General features: G+C 42.9%; 1 protein-coding gene across 2 annotated transcripts in view; it reads left to right on the top strand.

The window, feature by feature from the left end:
• sik2a (salt-inducible kinase 2a) overlaps positions 1–19,744 on the top strand; it is a 147,206-nt gene that overhangs the window by 49,234 nt on the left and 78,228 nt on the right. For both annotated transcript variants that reach the window (XM_043676644.1, XM_043676645.1), the window contains exon 3: positions 2,747–2,810. In XM_043676644.1, the coding sequence (XP_043532579.1) occupies positions 2,747–2,810 (64 nt within the window). The remainder of the gene's footprint in view (positions 1–2,746; positions 2,811–19,744) is intronic.

The raw sequence follows: 19,744 nt of genomic DNA on the forward strand, positions 1-19,744 counted from the left end.
TTTAATTGTGGCGGTCAGTCTGTGAGGATTATTTGGTTGAATTTTTTTTACTCTCTGGTATTTTAAATACATTCATTTTAAGATTAAAATAAAAATAATAAAGGGCAAAAAAAATTAAATAAAAAAAAGATTTGTTCTGCAAAATTTGGATTCATTCAAAAGGCCACATACAATGGCCTCGAAGGCTGCAGGTTCCCCACCCCTGGTCCAATAGGTTTAGTTGAAATGACCAGCTTTTGGAGTAGTGTTGTGACTTCTGACTTTGAAATAGTGAGGACTTCAGATGCTGGAAAGTCAGAGATGATAAAATGTTGAGCTGGAAAAAGCACAACAGGTGTTGCATCGGAAGGACAGAAGAGTTGACGTTTTGGGCAGGACCCTGACTTTGTCCATCCAGCACCTCCACATCACACGTTTATACTTGGGCCTATCATTGGTGAACTTGCTCAAAGATTTCTCATTTCCAATTTCAGAAACTGTATCAAATGCCATAGTGCAGTTAGACATAGGAGGAGAAAGTGAGGACTGCAGATGCTGGAGATCAGAGCTGAAAATGTGTTGCTGGAAAAGCGCAGCAGGTCAGGCAGCATCCAAGGAACAGGAGAATCGACGTTTCGGGCAAAGTTCCTTCATTCCTGAATAAGGGCTTGTGCCCGAAACGTCGATTCTCCTGTTCCTTGGATGCTGCCTGACCTGCTGCGCTTTTCCAGCAACACATTTTCAGCTACAGTTAGACATAGGTCTACTCTGCCTCTCTCCTAAACGCAGGGCGATGCTGCGTAGTGGGAGGACACCTATTCTAGGTCAAACTTAGGGAGACAAGAGTTCAGATCCCAAAATGGTAGGTGGTGGAATTTAAATTCCATTTAAAAACCACCTGGAATTGAAAGATAATCTCTGTAAAGTTGACCATCATTGATTTGTTGTGTAAGCTCACCAGGTTCAGTAATGTTCTTTTTCAGGGATAGAAATCAGCCATTCTTGGCCTCTATTGCTTCTGTGTGACTCCGGACCCACAGAAATGTTGATTCCTAACTGCTCTCTGAAATGGCTTAGCAAGCTACTCCACTTGGAGCAGATAGGCATGGGAGTCAAATGTTGGCCTTGCAAAGGATATCTGAAGGAATAAAAACAAATTATGTCCACTGCTTGCTAAACTATTCTTTTTATTTCCCACACCCAACCATCCTTTGGTTTTCCTCGATAATAGTCCTAAAAAGTGTTGAACTGTGGGGAAAGAAGTATAGTCTTATGCGATAGGTGCATTCATAATAGGGACATGATCCAAATAGAACCACATTTAGCCATCAAAGAAGACTTTTTTGCTCCATTAGTCTGGCTGGCATTTAATGTGACTTGAAAGATTACTGTGTGACTCTGTATGCAGTCGATTCCGTCACCCGAACCCTTGTGTTTTTACTGGTGGCAGTCATTGCTGAATTACAAACAGAAGGCAATAGAACGGCCACCTTTCTCGCACCTGGTTGGAGCTTCATGTGGATTTTAACAGATGGGAAAACTTTGAGTGACGTTCCAAACGGATGGCTGCTCTGTCACTGCCAGATTTCAATATCTCGGTTGAAAATTACTGCCCTGGCATGTGTTTTAGGGGTAGAATTCAAACCTTGTGCCTTGGGCATTCTGAAAGGTGCTGAGCCAGGGTTGTCTGTTTTGCATCTGAAGTGAGAAAGCCCTGTCTTGTTGATGATGGAGGAAGATATATCAATAGTGTGCAGATTGGATATGGGGCCGTGTTACCATGTGTGGGACGTGTTGGGGAAGGGTTTGGAGGTACTTGTTGGTATGATAAGGTGTGAAAGGTGATTGGAGAACACAGCGTCTCAGGTTAAACATGCACCAACTCCTTCTCTTCTATCTTTGAATTGAGTGTAAACTCAGAGTTTGCACCTCTCCTACAAAGGCCTGCTTTCCAGTTTGTAGTTAACTTCAAGACCATAGGATGTAGGAGTAGATTAGGCCATTCAGTCCATCGAGTCTGCTCCAGTGTATGATGACTTTAATGTGTCACAGGCTTCAATGTCCCAAAATCAAATCTGTGCCCTATAATGTACCCCTTTCCTATTGGCTGATTGTCGCATGGCTTAACAGAAGGTCTGAAAGTAGGCTTCTGGACCTGGTGATTCATCACAAAACAGTGGAGATCACAAAGGATAACTAATAACTCTGTGTTAAACCAACAGGGGTCAGTACAGAACATTTTGCTCTCATTCTGAACAAAGTTCCTTCACCTGAAGGCACCAGAATTAAACATTATTACAGGTTGGAGTAAGGGGTGGAGGTTAGAACTTGGATTTGCAATGCACTTCCCTCCAGCCACATCCTATAACCTGTGAAGGGGATCTCACCAGCAAAGTGGCTCCTGAGTGGTGTTGAAATTGTCTAAAATTTCCTGAATAGGAATTTAATGTGGAGTTTGGGTTTCAGAAAGAGAAATGAGTGAAACATAGTTTTCTTTCTTCTCTCCTTTTAAAGCTGTTTCATGCTGATGTACAATCTCCTAACTGGTGATTTTCGGCCCTTGGTTGAAACGGGATAATGTTTTTGAGCGTAATGATTGAAGCTCTAAAAAGTGAAAAAACCTTTATTTCTGTTGTTCTTTCATATTATGTATTTTTCAAGATTCTTGAGGTCTGTAATGTCCAATACCAGTAAACGTTTTTTTTTGGAGAAACTCAATAGCGATATATTGTGTTATATGTGACTTCCTGCCTTTTGTTCTCTACAGGTGATGGAGACCAAAAATATGCTGTATCTTGTGACGGAGTACGCTAAGAATGGAGAGATCTTTGGTAAGCGTTTTTAATTATGTATTTTTTTTATATCAACTTCCTGCACATCTGGCTAACAGATCCGCAGAATTCAATGTGCAAAACGCTACTGGTGCAGGTGTTCAAGTTAAAATGAATTAATTGAATAGGCAGGCTAGGTTCCTACTGTGACACCTGTTTTTAATGGTTTGAAGTGGCATTCAGTGATTATACCCCATTTTCCCATTCTTACCAAGTATCAGATGTGGATTAAAAGTTATGGGATGTCTGGAAAAGCCAGGTTGTAGTGATGCCATTCGACTTACTTTTTCTCCAAGGTTAGGAAATAATTTCCGAACCTTTTATTTCTTTGAATTGTTTGTTTTTCCTATCTTGTGATTTTTAAGTTTGATTGACAACTACATCAAACAATGTTCTCACTTCTGAAGCAGTAAATCATCAGTTCAAACCGTTCAGCATGACTTGAAAACATAATTCAGGGCAACACTTTTTCAAATTGTACTGTAGAAGTGCTGCATTGCCAGAGGTGCTGTTTTTCACATGAGATGCCAAGGCTCCTTCTGCCCAGATAGGTAGATGTTAAAGATCATTGGTCCAATACGCACTCTAATTCAATTATTGTCGCAGGATTGCCTTCTGACAATATACTAGGAGAAAGTGAGGAATGCAGATGCTGGGGATCAGAGTTGAAGAATGTGGTGCTGGAAAAGCACAGCCGGTCTTATTCCTGACGAAGAGCTTACGCCTGAAACGTCGACTGTCCTGCTCCTCTGATGCTGCCTGGCCGGCTGTGCTTTTCCAGCACCACATTCTTCTGCAGTATACGACTTGTGTATACAGTACCTCCTGAGGGATGTTGGAGCAAGCTGGACAGCTGTACAGCTTGAAGGGGATGTTGTGCCAGGGCACCATTTGAAGACCAGCGTTCCCCAGTGTTCTCTGCCACATTGGCCATCGCTTGGCATTCACAATAATTTGGAACAACACCTATCTGGTCTATTTCGTTACTGGGATACTGAGTGCAGAAATGTCTGTTGTTTGTCTACGTAATGATGACCAAAAAAAAGCAATTCATTGGTTGTGAACTCAACTGGCCAAAGATCTATTGAGATGTCATCATGTAGCTTCCAGTTTGTTCTGGATTTGTGGTATTAAATACCTCCTAGGAGAGAAGGTGCAAGGGAGACAATCATCTTGTACTTTATGCTGCTTCAATAATATTTGTAGTTTGCAACGACAAACCTTTTCTGAAGAATGTAAAGCTTTGTATTACAATGAAGTTGGTTTGTAATGCTAATGATCTATCTAGAAGACAGGGCAAAGACCTGGTTGTGATAATCCCATTATATGTTCCTGCCAGAGACCAGTGCTTTACATTAACTGAATCCACACTAACAACTACTTCCTTTTGACCTTGTGAGCATTGCTGGTCTTGCAGCTTATTTTGAGACCTGTAAGTACTTGGTATTAGAGTGTAATCTGCAAATGATTACATGTATGATGGAGCTGCCTGTGACACAGTGGCACACTTCAGATTTGCAGGAGTTAATTTTATCTATTGAATAGTCACCTGACTTGTGGTGCTAATGGCATTGCTATGTTTTGACAGCTTATTCTTTATTACTGTGACACAGCTGAGTGTTCAATGCAGTGTCCCACTTGGAGCCATTGTAAAGGCAGACAATCCCATCACTGTCCTGATCAGCAAACCTTGTAGGAAGAAGAGCTGAAGCATCTCATTGACCCATACAAAACTCTTACGGGGCCTGACAGGTAAATACAGGAAGAATGTTTCCCTTGGCTGCAAAGGTCCAAAACCAAGGGATACACTCTGAGGAAGAGAGAGGCCATTTAGGAATGATGAGGAATTTCTTCACTCATAGGATGCTGGGTTTTTGGGAGAGAGCTGAGTAAGCTCAGTCACTGAGTATGTTGAAGACCAACAACAGTGGACTTCTAGAGTATTGCTGAAAAACGATGCCTTTTGTCTTGGATTCATCAGGAAAATTTGCACAAATACCAATAAAAGGGAAAAACAGCTTTTTTTTCCCCACCAGTCCTCCATTTCTCTACTACCAACCAACTCTAAGATTTCAAGACGGTAAATATATTGAGGGATGTTGGGGGATAATATGGGGAAAATGGCGACACTGGCTTGGTTGACCAAATATCTGTACCTGCTCCTTTTTCCTTTGTACACCAAGTGCAGAGGACAACAGTGACAGTGTTCAGGTGAAGGGCTGAAGAAAGAATCCTGAACCCACAAAAGGAAACTTTTCAGCTTAAATTCCTTTTTCGGGTATACCAGTCACCAAAACTGGATAGGGTGCGCCTGTTACCTCCCAAAGTGACAATTAGATGACTACTTGTATGATTCGACACTGGCTTGCACTTCTTAAAATGGCCTTTCCACCAGAAAGTATTTGACATTTTAGGGGAGGCAGTAGCCTAGTGGTATTATCACTGGACTGTTAATCCAATTACCCTGGTAACGTTCTCGGGACCAGCATTCGAATCCTGCTGAGGCAGACAGTAGAATTTGAATTCAATAAATATCTGGATTTAAGAGTTTAATGATCACCATGAATCCGTTGTCGATTGTTGGGGGAGGTGGTGGGGTGGAGAAAAACTCATCTGTTTCACTAACGTCCTGTGGGGAAGGAAACTGCCATCCTTATCTGGTCTGGCCTGCATGTAACTCCAGAATCACAGCAATGTGGTTGGCTCTTGACTGCCCTCAGGGTAATTAGGAATGGGTAATAAATGCTGAACCAGAATGAATGAACAAAAAAGAACTTTTTAAAAAAAACAGCAGCTGGTCTTTTCAGGATGATGATAGCCAGAGTGGGAATGGGACAGTTCATCATTTCTTCATGACGTTTGGTGCTCCAAAGGCCATTTTTAGACCATTGTGGTCACTAACCCTTCCCCCCTCTTCGTTCAGCACTGTGCAGTGTTGGGATACTGCTAATTAATTATGAGCAGGTCCCTTCAAGTCTAATACTGCACTTTTATAAAACTACCAGGTGAAACTTCAGTGTGGGCTTGACTGTTGATAATGGCACCACATGGGGTCAAGGCATCTGTTCTACCATCACATACTTCTCCTTTTTGATTTGCTTTTCTTTCCTTCCTGCTTGACAGCAATGTTTTTTTGTCTTGTAATGCTTCTCTCTTCTGACCATTTGTTCATGAGCATGCAGCATAGAACAGTACAGCACAGGAACAGGCCCACCATCTTTGTGCTGCCCATGATGCCATTCTAAACTAATCCCATCTGCCTGTCCATGGTCTTTGTTCCTATATTCCTTGCCTGCTCACTTATCTAGAGCAGTATTGGTTGAGGAAGTTTATCGTGCCTGGTCCATTCTTCATCCAGCCATGTCACTGTCAAGCCCAGGTAAGAGCCAGGCAGTGAGCGAAGCTCAGAGGTCAAGAAAAACGCTCCCACCGTTGGCCCAGATGGGCTCAGATAACTGTGCCTCTCGTGGATCAAATATTGGATTACCTAGGTTTGTATTTTTGTTATTCACTTCCCCACTTCATTAAAGCTAATGTCAGGAGCCCAGGATGATTTGGCAGGAGGGAGACATGGAGATGGACTGTTGAGGGTCAGGATGGTGGCCCTACGCGTTTAGCTGGGAAATAGTGAATACTACAAATAGAGTTAGATTAGGGAATGGAGTAATATATTAATCTTTGTTTAGTACAGCATGTCATAATTAAGCAGAATGGTACAATACATGACTTGTGCCTGTATTGAGGTAAGAATAATGTAAAGTAGATTTATCTCTACTGTCAACTGGTGCAAATACCTTTTTAAGTGCATATTATATATACTGATAAAATCTTTCTGCTTAAAAGGAAAAGAAATTGAACTGTGCCCTACCTTACGAAGAGAAAATTTTAACAGTGGTCATTGTACACAGGCACACCCGGAGCTGTCATTGAACATTGGCGTGTTTTTATTTGCACTCAGGATATGACTGTTTGGCATTACAGTCAATCAGAACAAGTGTGCCCACTTGTTGATAGATCTGTTAACCAGCTTCCTCCAAGTAATCGGAGCTATCAACATTGCTTCTCCCCTAGCACACTCTACTCGTCCACCTCACCCTCAACTATAGCATAAATACTGTCCCCTTCACACTTCAGGTCAGCTCTGATGAGTCATCTAGCCTTGAGACATTAGCTTGTTGTCTCTCCATGGATGCTGCCTGACCCACTGATCTCCAGTATTTTTGTTTTCAATACAGATTCCAGCATCTGCAATAATTTGCTCCCTCACCTTTGTCATTGAGATGTTTGGCCATGGGGCGGTGGGGTTGATTGGTGCTGGTGTCCCAGATGCTAAAGCGCTTTGAGAATGCATCCAGTCTCCCCAATGTAAAGGAGACCACATGGGGAGCAATAAATATCATTGGTGCATGTGCAGTTGAAACTTTGGATGTGGAAGGCTCCTTTGGGACCCTGGATGGAGGTGAGAGGGTTCGTGTGGGTGCAGGTTTTGCATTTCCTGCGGTGGCAGGGGAAGGTGCCAAGAGGGGTGCGGGTGGGTTGTTGGGGGGACGTGAAGCTGACCAGGTAGTCACGGAGGGAACAGTCTTTGCGGAAAGGGGTGGGGAGGAAAATATATCCCTGGTGCTGGGGTCATATGGGCCAGTGGGTGTAGATTGGTTGGGATATCTGGTCAGCATGGACGTGTTGGACTGAACGGTCTGTTCCCATGCTGTACATCTCTGACTCTTCTGCAGCTCACAAATGGCAGCTTGCAGCAAACTTGTTCCTGCCATGAAGTGCTTTCCCTTCCTATGAAAGCACTGAGATTAAGAATGAGGGGACCATGGGGTGGGGACAGGGGAGAGTTATGGTTCTCTCTACACCACCTTTCCCTTTCATGCTATGCTCATTACGTAATGGACTGTGGCACTCTATGAACTTGGTCAAAACTCTGGCTTCTTAATTTGCTACTCTTCTGTAAAGCAGATTTGTGCTTCGTGCCCTTTCCTACATTGAGCAGTGAACAACACAGAGGGAGCGTCTGTCACTTGCTATTGCACCAGGGCAGTTAGTAACAGCTCAAACAACACAACTGTCCAGATCTTTGAGGTAATGTCACAACTGCATCCTATTGCTGTCAAGTGTCGGAGGCAGTCCAGCGTGAGATTCCTCAGCTCTGCGCTGACTTACTAAGCAAAGTGGTCCGTGATGTGCAGCCAGGTCACAAGATTAATCATAACAGCAGGAATGTGTAACGAACCCTGTGCGGCATGTAGCTTCACCACTGAAGGGCTATCATTTCCTGTTTTGCATGCATGCCTGCTATCATTCACTCTTCAGCTGTCCGATCAGAGTCCTTTACCAAAGAGCTGTTCGGTGCTGTCTCCAAGGGAGAGGCTTCCTTCAGGCTGAGATCAGTTAGTGATAGAGGAAGAACAGCACTCCATGTTGTTGAGTATTAATGCTGCAACAATTGACAACCTGCTACCCAGTACTTCTGCCACTTAAGGTTATTTTATTTCATATGTTTAATTTACTCCTGGAAAATAATTTAGGATATATGAAATTCATAATTATCAGTAGTGTTAAGGGTTTTCTGTCTACACTAGTGGGATTTTTAAAAGAATAAGGACAGTTCATACAAACTTCCTGCACACCAATAATTCACTTTGTTTAAATGTGCTTGTTTGCTCAGTCTTTAATCTGGAGGTGTTAGTGGTTGACCAACTCCATCACTGTGGACTGGTGATTTCTTTTCTGAGCCAACCAGACAAAAGCCGCAATTGGTATTTGCAAATGTCACCTTGGGTCTCTGTTTGTTTCTCCAACTCGGGGATCTGCCCAGTACGTGATTGAGTTAGTGTGGGGGAAGGGGATTTTAAATTTGAGCTCTTGCAAAATTCTCTGCTTTGATCCTACAAGGGATTTGGAGTGGAGAAACCCGCAGGACCGTGGCTGATGTTGGTTTTGTAATAGTTAACAGAGTTAATATGGGGGATGAGGTGCAAGTAGTGTAATAATCCATCCTGGTCCATCCACATCAACACTACAGTCAGCAAAGCACACCAACGCTCTTTCCAAGACAATAAGAAATTATACTGAGTTGTGAACACAGCCCAGTCTATCCTGAAAATTGGTCTTCCATCCATTGACTCCGTCTATACTTCGGGAAAGCAGCCAACATAATCAAAGTTAAAAATCTCACAACACCAGGTTATAGTCCAACAGGTTTAATTGGAAGCACACTAGCTTTCGGAGTGACACTCTTCATCAGGTGATAGTGGAGGGCTCGATCGTAACACAGAATTTATGGCAAAAATTTAGTGTGATGTAACTGAAATTATACATTGAAAAATTGATTGTCTGTTAAGCCTTTCATCTGTTAGAATATAGTGATAGTTTCACTTCTTTCATGTGTAAATCACAAAACCTTTTTTATATTAAAAAGTTGTATTCTCGGGTTAGCTGTTAACAATGGTGATAGCTAGACAATATGTTGAAGGTGTTGGCCCCCTGTGTTCTGTCTATGCCATGATGTTTAGATTGATTCTAATCTTAAAAAGTGAGATAACTGAGTTTTACATAAATTCATGCAGTTTTTGAGCAAAGTACAATGTAACCCTGCCAATACAAATTCACCCCACAAAATGTGTGCGCATGTGGGTCTTTGTCTGTCTGTCTGTCTCTGTATGTGTCTGTCTGTCTGGGTTGGTGGTTGTGTGTGTGTGTGTGGGTGTATGTGTATCTGTGTATAGGAGTGTGTGTGTGTGTCTAGTGCAAAGAACAAAGTGAAACTATCACTGTATTCTAACAGATGACATGTCACATTACAGGTGACCACCATTGCACTATATAGACACATATATACTACACACACACTCGCGCGCAGGCACTCGCACTTGCACTCACACCCTTACAGACAGACACACACTCCCACACTCTCACATGCACCCCCTCACAGACTTCAGACACTCTGCATTCACTACACACACGCATACACTTTCTCACACTCAACCTCCCAACCCAGACAGGTGCGCACAGACAGACAAAGACCCACATGCGCACACATATTTTGAGGGGTGAATTTGTATTTGCAGGGTTACATTGTACTTTGCTTAAAAACTGCATGCATTCATGTAGAACTCCGTTATCTCGCTTTTTAGATTAGAATCAATCTAAACGTCATGGCATAGACAGAGAACACGGGGGGCCAACACCTTCAACATATTGTCTAGCTATCACCATTGTTAACAGCTAACCCGAGAATGCAACTTTTTAATATAAAAAAATTTTGTGATTTACACATGAAAGAAGTGAAACTAACAGATGAAAGGCTTAACAGACAATCAATTTTTCAATGTATAATTTCAGTTACATCACACTGTAAATCTTTGCTATAAATTCTGTTACGATCAAGCCCTCCACTATCACCTAATGTTGGAGCATCGCTCCGAAAGCTAGTGTGCTTCCAATTAAACCAGTTGGACTATAACCTGGTGGTGTGATTTTTTAACTTTGTACACCCCAGTCCAACACCGGCATCTCCAAATCGTAACATAATCAAAGACTCCTCCCACCCCAGTTATACTCTCTTCCACCCTCTTCCATCAGGCAGAAGATACAAAAGTTTTAAAACATGTACCAACAGATTGAAGAACACCTTCCTCCCTGTTGTAATCAGACCTCTCATATTAGAGTTGACCTTTCTCTGCACCTTCTCTGCTGTAACAATATATTCTGGTCTATCACCCTGATATACTTAGGTAATGTATGATTTGTCTGGATAACATGCAAAACAATACTTTTACTGTCTCTTGGTACATGTGACAATAATAAATCAAGTCAAGAATTGTACTCTGGCAAGCTTTTTTGTCCAGAGTGCAAATTGTGTATGTACTTGACGGTAGTTAACATTTATTTTACCAGAATCAGAACTCTGACCATCTGTTGACTTTTAGCTGACTGATGCAGACATGGCTTCCATCTACTTGTAAACAATGGAGCGAGCAGATAATAAGTATTGAAGCCTGCACGATATGGCTTGTGTTGGGGTATTTATAAATGCTTGCTTTTTGCATGAAAGCATGAAAAAGCAAATGAATACAGAATTATCTGGGTTCTGACAAGGGTCACCAGACCTGAAACGTTAACTCTGATTTCTCTTCACAGATGCTGTCAGATCTGCTGAGCTTTTCCAGCAACTTCTGTTTTTGATACAGAATTATCTGATTGTGATGTAAACATGTAAATTGTCATCTTGTAATGTAAATAGCTCATTCCCCAAACTTTGCAACCGCTCCTCTTTGTTAGGATCTTGTCAAAATATGCAAGAGAAGAAAACTCAATTGTTTCAACGATTTGTTCCTGTGTCTCTCCCTTTTTTTTTGTCTTTATTTTTCTCTTTCATTTCAATTGCTGATACAATAATTTCAGCACTTGTATGGCATACCAGGTGAAAATTGCATTCATTACCAATTATGGAATAGTAGATTTCTAACAAAACCGCCATTCTTAATAGCAGACTACCGATACCTGTTGTCAGGGGTGATCCAAATATTTTTAATGTCAAGAATGCATAGCAGTCACATTCATGTGCCTCCTGGTGAACACTTTAACCTTTGAGTTCAGCCTGAAAAATGTACTCAGTCTGTGCTCAATTGCCTTGGGTTCTGTTCAATTATTCACACTACTCCAGAACTACAGTGTCAGCCAGCAACACAATTGCCTCACTGCAGTGGAAAATTGTCTCTGAGTCACTCCAATCCAAAACTGAGCGATAACCTTCAGCCCTGCTGTTTTATGACCCATCTTATTCAGTGCTGTCTGCACGTCAATTTTTGTGCTCTGCTACCATGCTGGAAATTTGCTCGCTCCTTCCTCAGAATATTTCTAGTCTTGTGGTCGTTTGCAGGACAGAAAGACTTAATTCGGCTGTTGAGTTCCTGCAGGTCCCTGTGAAGCAATCCAGTCTTCCCTTGCTCTGTTGCGGTTGACCTGCAAGTTAGTTTGCCTCAAGTGTCTAATTTGCTTTTAGAATCATTGATTCTGCTTCCATTGTGCCTCATTGGCAGTGAGGTCCCAGTCATTAGCACTCACTTTCAAAACATCACTTCTGCCCAAAGTTTTAAATCTGTTTCCCATTAGTCCTTGTACCATTAACCAATGGAGACCCGTTTTCCTTTCTCTGCCTTATCCAATTTGCCATACTTTGTACTTCTCTGTCAGATTCCTCCTTCAATCATCTTTGCAACTTTTTTAACCCAACAATTTCTGGAATGATGAAACCTCCCAAAAATGTCATCTCTTCTCTTGAAGGTAGTGGGTTTATGCTGAATCATTTGATGTTGACTGTTATTCAGAGGAAGTAGTCACTTTGCAGTGTTCATCGTTCAAGTGACCATTCTTCATGTACAAACCTTGGTGAGGAGTAGTTGTGGACCTTTTGACTGTGGCGAGCATCATAATTGAGGCTGAGTTTTGATCTAGTAGAGTGCACTTGGTTGGGGAACATGCACAGGATAGCAATGGAAACCCAAGTTGACATTCCTCCTAACTCCTAATCTCAGCCCAGGGAGTGATGATGCTTTTGGACAAGAGAAGACTTGAGGGGACATTTATTGGAAATACTCAAAATCATGAATGTGTGAGCAGAGTAGATAGGGAAGACAACTGATGAAAGGATCAGGATCAAGTGGGCACAGGTTTGAGGTGGAGAGATGAATGGGGGGGTGGCATTGCATGGTGGGACTGAGGAGAAGGTAGCAAAGAATAGGTGAATGGGGGTGGGGATAGAGGTGAGAGGTCAGAGAGGAGGGTGGGGGAAACTAGCAAATCCCTTCCGTCCAGGAACTCCCCAAATAGGTTCAAGACACCACCCACGCCCTCCACCTCCTCCAAGACTTCTGTTTCCCCAACCTCCAACGCCTCATCTTCACCATGGACATCCAGTCGCTCTACACCTCCCTCCGCCATGACCAGGGCCTCCAAGCCTTCTGTTTCTTCCTCTCCTGATGTCCCCAATAGTACCCTTCCACTGATACACTCATTCGTTTGGCTGAACTGGTCCTCACCCTTAACAATTTCTCCTTCGAATCCTCCCACTTCCTCCAGACCAAAGGGGTAGCCATGGGCATCCATATGGGCCCCAGCAATGCCTGTCGCTTTGTCGGCCTCGTAGAACAGTCTATCTTCCGTAGTTACACCGGCACCACTCCCCACCTCTTCTTCCGCTACGTTGATGACTGCATCGGCACCACAACTTCACCAACACATTCCACCCTGAACTTAAATTCACCTGGACCATCTCTGGCACCTCCCTCCCCTTCCTGGACCTCGCCATCTCCACTAATGATCTCCTTGCTGCCTTCCCCCACCCTCCTCTCTGACCTATTACCTCCACTCTCCATTTATCTCTCCCACCCTGGAGGCTCCCTGCCTCCATTCCTGATGAAGGGCTTTTGCCCGAAATGTCGTTTCTCTTGCTCCTCGAATGCTGCCTGACATGCTGTGCTTTTCCAGCACCACTCTAAACTAAACCCTGGTTTCCAGCATCTGCAATCCTCACTTTCGCCTACAGGTTTGAGGTGATTGGCAAAAGAAGCCATTGTAGAAATGAGGAAACCCCTTTTTTATCTCACAGCGAATGGTTAGGTTTTGAAGTGCTCACTTGGCCAGTGAGGTGGAGCAGGTTTAATCGATGTGTCCAAAAGGCCATGAAACTGCTCGCTTTAAAGGGAAGAACGTGCAGGGTTCTGGTGAAACTCACACTAGGTCATTGCTCATTGCTCATTTTGAGAGCTGGTGCTGGTGAGATGGGCCAAAGGTCTTGTCTCCTGTGCTGTAACAATTCTGGGATTTTGTGGATTAAGCCACCTTTTGTCCCTGCTCCTGAGATGATTGAAGGAGAAAGGTGCAGACTTTGCATTGAGTTTCATCCAATGCAGTGCATTAAATAACTGAAACATTGGAGAAGTGTTTTCTGGAGGGAGCCCTTGTGATGATGCTGCTGTATGTTAAAGATGCTGTAGAAATGCTCCCTGCCAGTGCCAATATTTTTAAAGAGAAATCGGAATATCTGCCATCTGGGGAATTTTGGTAATTGATGAGCCCCTGTGTCTTAGTTATAGATTTATTTTATTCCTTGTGGACATGGGCCTCATTAGCTAGGCCAGCACTATGAAGAAGGGCTAATGCCCGAAACGTCGATTCTCCTGTTCCCTAGATGCTGCCTGACCTGCTGCGCTTTTCCAGCAACACATTTCCATCTCTGATCTCCAGCATCTGCAGACCTCACTTTCTCCTCAGCACTATGACCCATCCTGAATTGCCCAGAGGGCAGTTCAAAATCAACTAATTGTTATGTGTCTGGAGTCGCATGTAGGCCGAGCCAGGCAAAGATGGCAAATTTCCTTCTTTGAAGGGATTAGTGAGCCAGGTTAGGTTTTTATAACCATTGACACACAGTTATTGTTAGGTCAGCTATCATCTCAATTTCAGAGTTTTGAAATTGAAGTCAAATTTCCCCATCTGCCATGGTGGGATTTGCACCCATGTCTGCGGAGAATTAGCCTGGGGCTCTGGATTATTACTTTCCCATTGTTCCGCCACCTACCCCCACCCTGTTTAGCTCAGTTGGCTGGATAGGTGGAGCATGGTGAAGGATGATGTCACCTGTGCTGTCTGACTCTTTGTCCCGGTGCCTAATGTGGAGTGGTGCCCCACTTGCTCCTCTCTAACAGAGAAGTAACTACGGCTATTTTTCCACAACCACTAGATCAGGTTCTCTGGTTGTCTGGCTGGCAGAACAAGTCGACCTTCGATGCCTAACATTGGTGACAGGAAGTGTTCGCATTCCCAGTCTTCATTCTGCATACTCCTGTCTTCTAATGGTTGAGAGCTGAGTACTGAGCAAAGGCTAGATGCAGTCAGCCTTCCATCCCCATAATTTTGGGGTGTGTGAATTGCCCTGGGTCATGCTGCCAGCACCTTCTGAAGGGTTACAAATACTGGGCTTGATGTTCTCTCAGTCTGGGAACAGTATGGCTTGGCATAAGTGAAAAGTAAATATTTCCGAGCACTGGAGACATTTTGTACTTAATGTAGTGAATGTAGTTGTAGAGCTGTAAGGGGATGTGATGGTGTTCAACTAAGGACAGGTCTACCAAAGAGCCAACGTAGCCACGATAGGTTGGACTTGTGTTGTCAAATTCTGTTTCCCCAATCAGGTTAATGATGAGCAATGTGATGTCAATGTGTTCAATAATCTTGGCCACGGAATTAACAAATTATTTTGAGATTGGATTGTAAAACAGAGAACCCAAGTGTAACCGCAATATCTACAAATATAAAACAGCTGCCATCTTGGTCCTGATGTGTCAATTTCGGGGTTCATGAAGTCCCAGTTAAACAAGCTTAAATTGTCACCCATTCATTTGGAGCTCCTGAGCAGTACATTGGTGAGTTGGCCTTTTATCATTCTGTCTCAACTCTAGACTATTGGGCACTGGACCCTGTTGCTCCCTAGACCTGGGTCTGAAAATGTCACCCGGTTAGGGAACTGGTTTTTCAGAGGTCACTGATTTGACCACCTGTATTTCTAGATTTCCCCACTCCTCCATGGAGTCTCAACAACACCGCTGCCAGCCTAAACGGGAATGGAAAGTGTGCCACACTGAGGTAATCTTCGCTAGTCCTAGGGGCTCTCTGCAAATGGCAACATGCTTCTTGGAACCCTCTGCAAGTGGTGGGACCATCTTTAGGGATGCCCTGCAAATGGGAGTTTATTCCGCGGCACACTCAGTGATTTGATTGTGAGCAAGTTCCTTGGGATCCTCTGAAGACTAACTTATTTTTAGGGGGTCCCTGTGAATGGGAATACACTTGACAAGTGACCGGAGAGTGAACGTGCTACCTTGGAATGCCCTCCTTATAGAAAGGGGTGGATTCCAAAGGATCACATCTCTCCACTTTTAGGAAGTGGCATCAGCATCCCAAAAGGAAGTGGTTTGATCATGGCTGTATTTGTTTATTTTGATCACTGTATATGAATAACAATCTGCTAACAAATTTGAAAGAGCAGGCAAGAAAAAAAAACAAATCTGGCATTCTCGAGACCCTATGGTTACGCATTAATTGCAAAGACAGAAATCTGATTACCTCATATACCTCAGCATTGTTTAATACTAACTTTACAACCTGTGCCTTAGACAACACACTAAACCTCTATTATGGAGCAATAAAAACTCCACTCCTTGAATTTTTCCATGTGGGGATCTTGTCCGAATGCAAAAGCATTGATTATCTGTTTTAAATCACCATTTAAAAAGTTTTATGGCAGTTTTTATTGGCTCACTAACTATTGTGTTCTTGGCACGTTCAAAGCACTATTTCTTTATGCCAGGTCCCTCTTCTGTAAATGTTGCTGTGATTTGTTTTATAAGGTATTACTACTACTTCAGTTGAAGTTTAGTTCACAAAACATATCATAAATTAAAAATGTCAGCATCAATATAACAGCAATAAGATGTATAGTGACATGAGAACTTGTCTGGATAGCTTATGTGGGGCTTAAGAGCACATCAGAATTACAGATTCCAGAACCTGTTCATTTTATGAATCATTTTAATGAGCAGTCTCTCAAGGTGCTGAATTTTAGTTTTTAAAATAATTATTGGGTGTGCATTTTTCTCTTAGGAGCTGGATTATTCACAAACCTGCGCCCAGAATGTGTACATATTCTTGTTAAAATTTAAGTGCATTCATATTTGTGAAGTGTACTTCAAACTTACCAAGCTGGAAGATCCACCTCACCGTCTCTGCTGGGTTGAAGGTACCTGTTGAGGCAAGAGGTTGGCAGAAGTGTGACTGCCATGTGAGATCACCAGGTCATACTTGCAAGAAGCTGGAATTGTCATGTCCTCTCTATTTTCCCAAAAACTAACCTAGTCTCTCTTGTGTTCTGTTTGTGTCTTCAGTCGAGTGTAACTATCTATAGAAGCAAGAAGCATCTGTTAACTCTGAACGCACTCATCGCCTTTCCTGCTCTAACCCACCAATTCACATTCTACGATATCCCTCAATTTCTTTGGAGACTTCTACACTGTACTTCCCTCACTTTCCTTTTAGCCTCAATTGCATTGCGCTTTGGGTAATTGTTGCTTTTGGTCTTGGCTTTGCCTTCTATGCCTTTTCCTCAGTTCTATTCTTTCCCCCACCCCTGACAATATATTTCCAAGTCAGGATGGTGACTGGCTTGGGGCGGGGTTCTTGCAAGTGATGATGGCCTTCAAGATGGAAGTGGCTGTGGTTTTGGAAGGTGCTGACTAAGGATCTTTGGTGAATTTCTTCAGTGCATCTTGTAGACAGTACACACATTGTGTGGAGTAGATGGATGTGGTAATAATCTAGTGGGCTGTTTTGTTCTGAATGGTGACAAGCTTCTTGAGCGTTGTTGAAGCTGCACACACCCAGGCAAGTGGGCAATATTGCATCACTCTCCTGACTTGGCATATCTTTTTACTAACCTGAATGTGGTTACAAGTTGTGTGCATATCCATGCTGCACTCTTCCACACGTTGTGTAAGATGCTTATTAGCACTTTAAGCTACTGAGGCCAAATAATATTGGCACTTAGCTTTTACCTGCTAGCTCAGAAACATAAAAGGTAGAAGCAGGCTGAGGCCATTCCCTTGACCCTGCTCTACCGTACAACATGATTGTGGCTGGTGATTGAGCTCAATACCGTAATCATGCACCTCCTCTGCCCCAAAAAACCCCTTGGGCCCCAGATTAGCCACAAGAACTAGATCTACCTCCACCTCTTTGAAAACACTCCGGTTGTACTGAGAACAAACCCCTCCTCTTTGCTACAGCAGAAAGTTATAACCGTTGTGAGAGTGTTGGTGAAGGTTGTGGAAAGGCCCAAAATTTCAAATGGGAGGTTTTGAAGATTGTTTTATGTTGGTGGAAAACCAAGTGACAGACATTGCAATATTTATCTGATAAGCAGCAAAGAATCCTTTCATACATTCCTTCCTTGTCTATTAAATTGCTGTAAAAAGCTTTTGTTCAAATAACTTTATATAGAACACCGTGACCATTGAGTGACTATTAAATTAATTGTCTTTTTACCTTCATTCCTGTAAGATACACTCTTGGATTTTGAGAAATATGAAAATCCTGCTGACTTTCTTATGCTACGTTGATTTATATTTCAATTGGAGAGCAACCAAACTTGCCGTTAACAATTTTAGCTGCTGGGTTTCTAGATTTTTAAGTAGTTTTTAATTTAAAAAGGAAAAAGGCTTGAGCATCTAGTAAAGTGTGGCACTTTAGGATTTTGAGGTTGGAGTAATGGCTATGGGAGCTGTAATAGTTTGCTGCTGAAGCCGATAAGCCATTCATGAGCTTCATCTGACACTGGTTATGAGGCCATCAAGTATAGATCTCCCAGAGCAGAAGTTTCGTTGACATTGAAAATTTAGCATGGATGAGCATAATGGAGATAGTGAGGACTGCAGATGCTAGAGAGTGTGGATAAAGAGCGGAGCTGAAAAAAACACAGCAGGTCAAGCAGGGTTAGAGGAGAAGGGGGAGTCAAATGTTGCAGGTCGGAACCTTTCATCAGTCCTGATGAGAGGTCCCTACCTGAAACATCAACTCCTCTTCCTCTGATGCTGCTTGACCTGCCATGTCTTTTCTAATTCCACTCTTTCTCTACATGGATGGACATTAGTCACTGTTCAGCCTGGCCTTTCTGGAGAAGACTGGAGCCTGGAGCTTTGCTGTTCATATCAGTTATCAGGCCGCAGTTGGTGATGGTTACTGTCAATAGGGAGGTGTGTCATCAGAGCTTTAGCCAATTTGAAGGGTGTGGTGTGTGTTCTGTAGGAGCCAAGATATTTCAGACAGGTGAGTGTTTGTTTTTTTTTGAAGTCTTATGTCAACACATGGGCTTTGTTTGATCTAGGCTAGCAGTGACATTTTGAGGAGAATTGGTAACCACCTGATAAAGGAGCAGTGCTCCGAACACAAGTGTTTTCAAATAAACCTGTTTGGACTATAACCTGGTGTTGTGATTTTTAACTTTGAGGAGAATTGTTTTCCCCGCAGACACCAGGAGGCACCTTCAATGTGTGCGAGCACGGGAAGCCACTGGAGTTATGTTGGACTCAGTGTCTCCGAGATAACCCTTGTGACTTATCAGAAGTGAATACTTACCAGGTTTATCCAGAAGCTCCTGAGCCTGTCTGAACAGAACTGCTCTGTCAGCTTGATGAGAATGTGTGAAACAGCCTATAGTGTGGTTTCGTTGTGCTGGTCAAGGTGATACTTGCCATTTTCAGCATGTGATTTACTGTCCTCATGACTAGTCCAGTGGTGTTTTGGAGGTGTTGCTGGCGGGCCATTACATGGTGAGCAGTGACACTAGAATAGTTGACGTTTTGGTTGTGGATGAATTGTACACTAAGTTTCTCTTTGGTCTTTGACCTGTTCAGGTGGAAAGCTAGAATGAAAACTTTAGATTTCTGATACATCTGTATAACTTGCTTTAGCTTCAACCTTTTTTAATTTATGATCTGATTTTGGGCTTGTTTTGCAGTTGCAATTCTACAAGTCCTTCTAGCAATCAGTTGCCAGGAAAGACCGAAGTAATTGCGGGGTTAATCAGCCTTGAGCAAAAGTTGCTTCAGTTTTTTTTTTAAATCTAAAGCACTTCAAGTGGGACAAGAAGCACCGGTACAAACCGAAAAGGAAAATGTAGACTAAGTGTAAGGAACTTTGTTCCTGGCACCAGGTTGAAGAGTGGATTCCTGGGTAGAATTAAAGAGGGAGCACTCCTGAAATAGTTGAAAGAACCATCTGGAAAGTCTTGATAGTGGTAGGAGGGTGAGAATTGGGCGCTCTCTCTCTCTCTCTCTCTCTCTCTCTCTCTCTCTCTCTCTCTCTCTCTCTCT

This window comes from Chiloscyllium plagiosum, chromosome 35, assembly GCF_004010195.1.
Source record: "Chiloscyllium plagiosum isolate BGI_BamShark_2017 chromosome 35, ASM401019v2, whole genome shotgun sequence".
Classification (NCBI taxonomy): domain Eukaryota; kingdom Metazoa; phylum Chordata; class Chondrichthyes; order Orectolobiformes; family Hemiscylliidae; genus Chiloscyllium; species Chiloscyllium plagiosum.